The sequence below is a fragment of the Pteropus medius genome, unplaced genomic scaffold (genome assembly GCF_902729225.1).
Source record: "Pteropus medius unplaced genomic scaffold, Ma_sr-lr_union100, whole genome shotgun sequence".
In the NCBI taxonomy this organism is placed as follows: Eukaryota; Metazoa; Chordata; class Mammalia; order Chiroptera; family Pteropodidae; genus Pteropus; species Pteropus medius.
In genome coordinates this window covers 7,458,567-7,461,246 of record NW_024343733.1, presented here as the reverse complement: position 1 = coordinate 7,461,246, position 2,680 = coordinate 7,458,567, and the positions used below count along the sequence as shown (strand labels likewise).

General features: G+C 60.7%; 1 protein-coding gene across 1 annotated transcript; it reads left to right on the top strand.

Moving 5' to 3' along the window:
* Positions 1 to 608: 608 nt before the first annotated feature.
* Positions 609 to 2,427, top strand: CHCHD10 (coiled-coil-helix-coiled-coil-helix domain containing 10). The gene is made up of 4 exons (XM_039868457.1): positions 609 to 649; positions 910 to 1,129; positions 1,966 to 2,113; positions 2,215 to 2,427. The coding sequence occupies exons 1-4, from the start codon at positions 609 to 611 to the stop codon at positions 2,232 to 2,234; spliced, it is 429 nt and encodes a 142-aa protein (XP_039724391.1). The 3' UTR covers positions 2,235 to 2,427.
* The last annotated feature ends 253 nt before the right edge of the window (positions 2,428 to 2,680 follow it).

The window sequence follows — 2,680 nt, the reverse complement described above, 5'->3', positions numbered from 1 at the left end:
TCCGGACGCCCCCTAGCGAAAGTTCTGGAGACGGGTCGCGCCAGGCCCTCCCCAGGACACCTCTTTCTGAATCTAGTCCCCAACCCTGCGACCCTGAGACCACGCAGTAATTTGCAAACCTTGACAAGAGGAGGAGGAGCACAGCTCCGCCTGGCGCCTCGAGTCCTCTCCTCAGGAGGCCTCAACCAATCGCCTCTGTCTCCTCTGCCCTGAACCACTGGACAGCACCCAACTCCACTCCCTGCGCTCAGTGGTGGTCTGTGAAGGCCTCTCTCCCCTGCGTAAACCCTCCGCGCTCTGCAACATTAGCCCATAGCCCAGGGCCCATACAGTTCGGGCCAGGCGCAGGGAGGGCGCAGGGAGGGCGCAGGGTCACATTGCCAGTTGAGTCGGCCGCCGGGAGGAGAGGATGTCGAAAGGGATAAATCATGGGGACCTGAGCGAAGGAACTACCGCCGCACGCCTGGTACCTCCCGCTAGGGGCGTGTCTCCGAGGCTCCGCCCCTTGTGCCGGCAGTGACAACCCGTGCCGCGTTCATCCGCGAGACAAGACTGCTGCCACTGTCGCCGTCTCTGACTCAGCTCAGCCAAGTCCCACCGCTACGACCATGCCCCGGGGGAGCCGCAGCATGGCCGCACGGCCAGCCAGGTGTAAAAGGGACAGGGGTCCCGTGGGGAGGAGCTCGGGAAGCCCGGGCATTCCCCCAAGGGCGCGAGAGCGTGACCTTGGCGACTACTGCGCCATCTTGGAGGGGGGAGGGTCGAGGGTGCCACAACCACGTGTCTAAGACGGTGGTCGCCCACCCTACAGAAAGAGGAAAGGGGGACATTTCCTGGGACTGCGGGCCCTTCGGGCCCCCGGCCTGGGGTGCAGCTAGGATTAACCCCGTGTTCCCCGCCTCTCCGCAGCCGTACCACTGCGCCTTCTGCCCACCCGCCCGCGCACCCACCGCCCTCGGCCGCTGCCCCAGCCCCGGCTCCTTCTGGCCAGCCAGGCCTGATGGCGCAGATGGCGTCCACGGCCGCTGGGGTAGCCGTGGGCTCAGCTGTGGGACACGTCGTGGGCAGCGCCCTGACTGGAGCCTTCAGCGGGGGAAGCTCAGAGCCCGCCCAGCCTTCTGCTCAGCAGGTGAGCAACGGGCTTGAAAAAACTGAGACCGACTTCTCTGAAGACCATAGAGCAGGGAGTCCAGCCGGAATGTCTAGAACCGCCTTAGGCCTAAGACTTCGCCTGACTTAGGGTCCTATTGCCCTCCTGTCACTCGCTCACAGGCGAGCTCTCCCAGCCCCTCCCCTGAGGCCAAGGTCCCTAGACTCCCAGGGACAGATACCAACCAGCCCTTTAGAGATGGAGAAACCCAGGCCTTTAGGACTCAGAGACTGGCCCAAGGTCACCTAACCCCTGTAGAGGGAGGGATGTTGAATTTCCTGACTCTCCTGTCTCCTCACTCCCAGGTCACGCACTATAGTACCTAGGCCCAAGGACAAAGGGCAGCTGATGACTCTGGGGCCTGCTTCCTGCTGGCCTGTTCCCACTGGGCATCCCACCAGTCCTGAGCAAAATGCAGGCTTAGTAGCAAGGTCAGGAGTTATGGGGATCAGTGTTGCTGAGCCAGGAAGGTCCTAGAACTTGTGGGGATGGGGCTTATACTTCAAATACTAGCAAAGCATTGGGCTTTTCTAGATTCTTCTCACACCCCTCCCACCTGCCCAACATGTCCATTATGAAGCAGCAGGGAAACGCTGTCTACACTCCTCACTAGCATCAGCTGAGTGGCTTTGAGAAGGCTGTGGACTCACCCTGCTTCACAGATGGAGCAGCTGAGTCTGGGTCACTCAGCCTCCCTGGGACCCCTGGGATCCCCCGAGCTGGGGTTGTGGGGAAGGGTAGGCGGCCTCCAGCTTTGGAACCCACTTCTGGGTACCAACCTCAAGCTGACCTTGCTGACTCCTGCACCACCCCAGGCCCCAGCTCGTGCTGCCCCCCAGCCGCTGCAGTTGGGGCCCTGTGCCTATGAGATCAGGCAGTTCCTGGACTGCTCCACCACTCAGAGTGACCTGTCCTTGTGTGAAGGCTTCAGTGAGGCCCTGAAGCAGTGCAAGTACAACCATGGTGAGAAAGTAGCCCCCGACTCAGGTGGGGGGGCGGGAGGGGCAGCCTTCTTCCTATACCTTTGGGTTGACCACCAGCCTGTGCCACTCCTCCCTCTACAGGTCTGAGCTCCCTGCCCTGAAGAGACCAGGGCAGACTGGAGCATATTTGTGGGCCAGCCCTGCTCTCACCTCCACTGCTTCACCAACAGCCAGACCAAGACATTGACATCAGATTGTACCCAGGTAGCTGGGATTGGTAGTGAGGAGGAGATTTCTCACCCCACCGATGACCCGAGACACAAACGTGCAATTAAAAGTTTATTTTAGACTAGAGCCTGCTGTGTGCCTTCTCACTGGCCTGCCAGGAGCACCCTGGTTGATGAGGTGGGTGGGGATGATTCACCGTAAGCTGGCCTCCTAGGTAGGGAGGGAGGAGCCCTGCTGTAATCTGGCAGTCAAAGCGGATGATGAGGCATTAGCAGGTGACCTCAAGGGCATCTGACTCTGAGAGCTAGAATCCTGATTGTTTTCCCTCTCAGGGATGCCCTCCGCCTTTCTTGTCTCTGCCTCTGGAGCCCCTTCTCTG

Bases quoted from the DNA above. Each gene is read 5' to 3' on its own strand.
- CHCHD10 (XM_039868457.1), top strand. From the start codon at position 609: ATGCCCCGGGGGAGCCGCAGCATGGCCGCACGGCCAGCCAG. The intron at 1,130-1,965 runs GTGAGCAACGGG...GCACCACCCCAG, and splicing joins CCCAGCCTTCTGCTCAGCAG to GCCCCAGCTCGTGCTGCCCC. The intron at 2,114-2,214 runs GTGAGAAAGTAG...CTCCCTCTACAG, and splicing joins GCAGTGCAAGTACAACCATG to GTCTGAGCTCCCTGCCCTGA.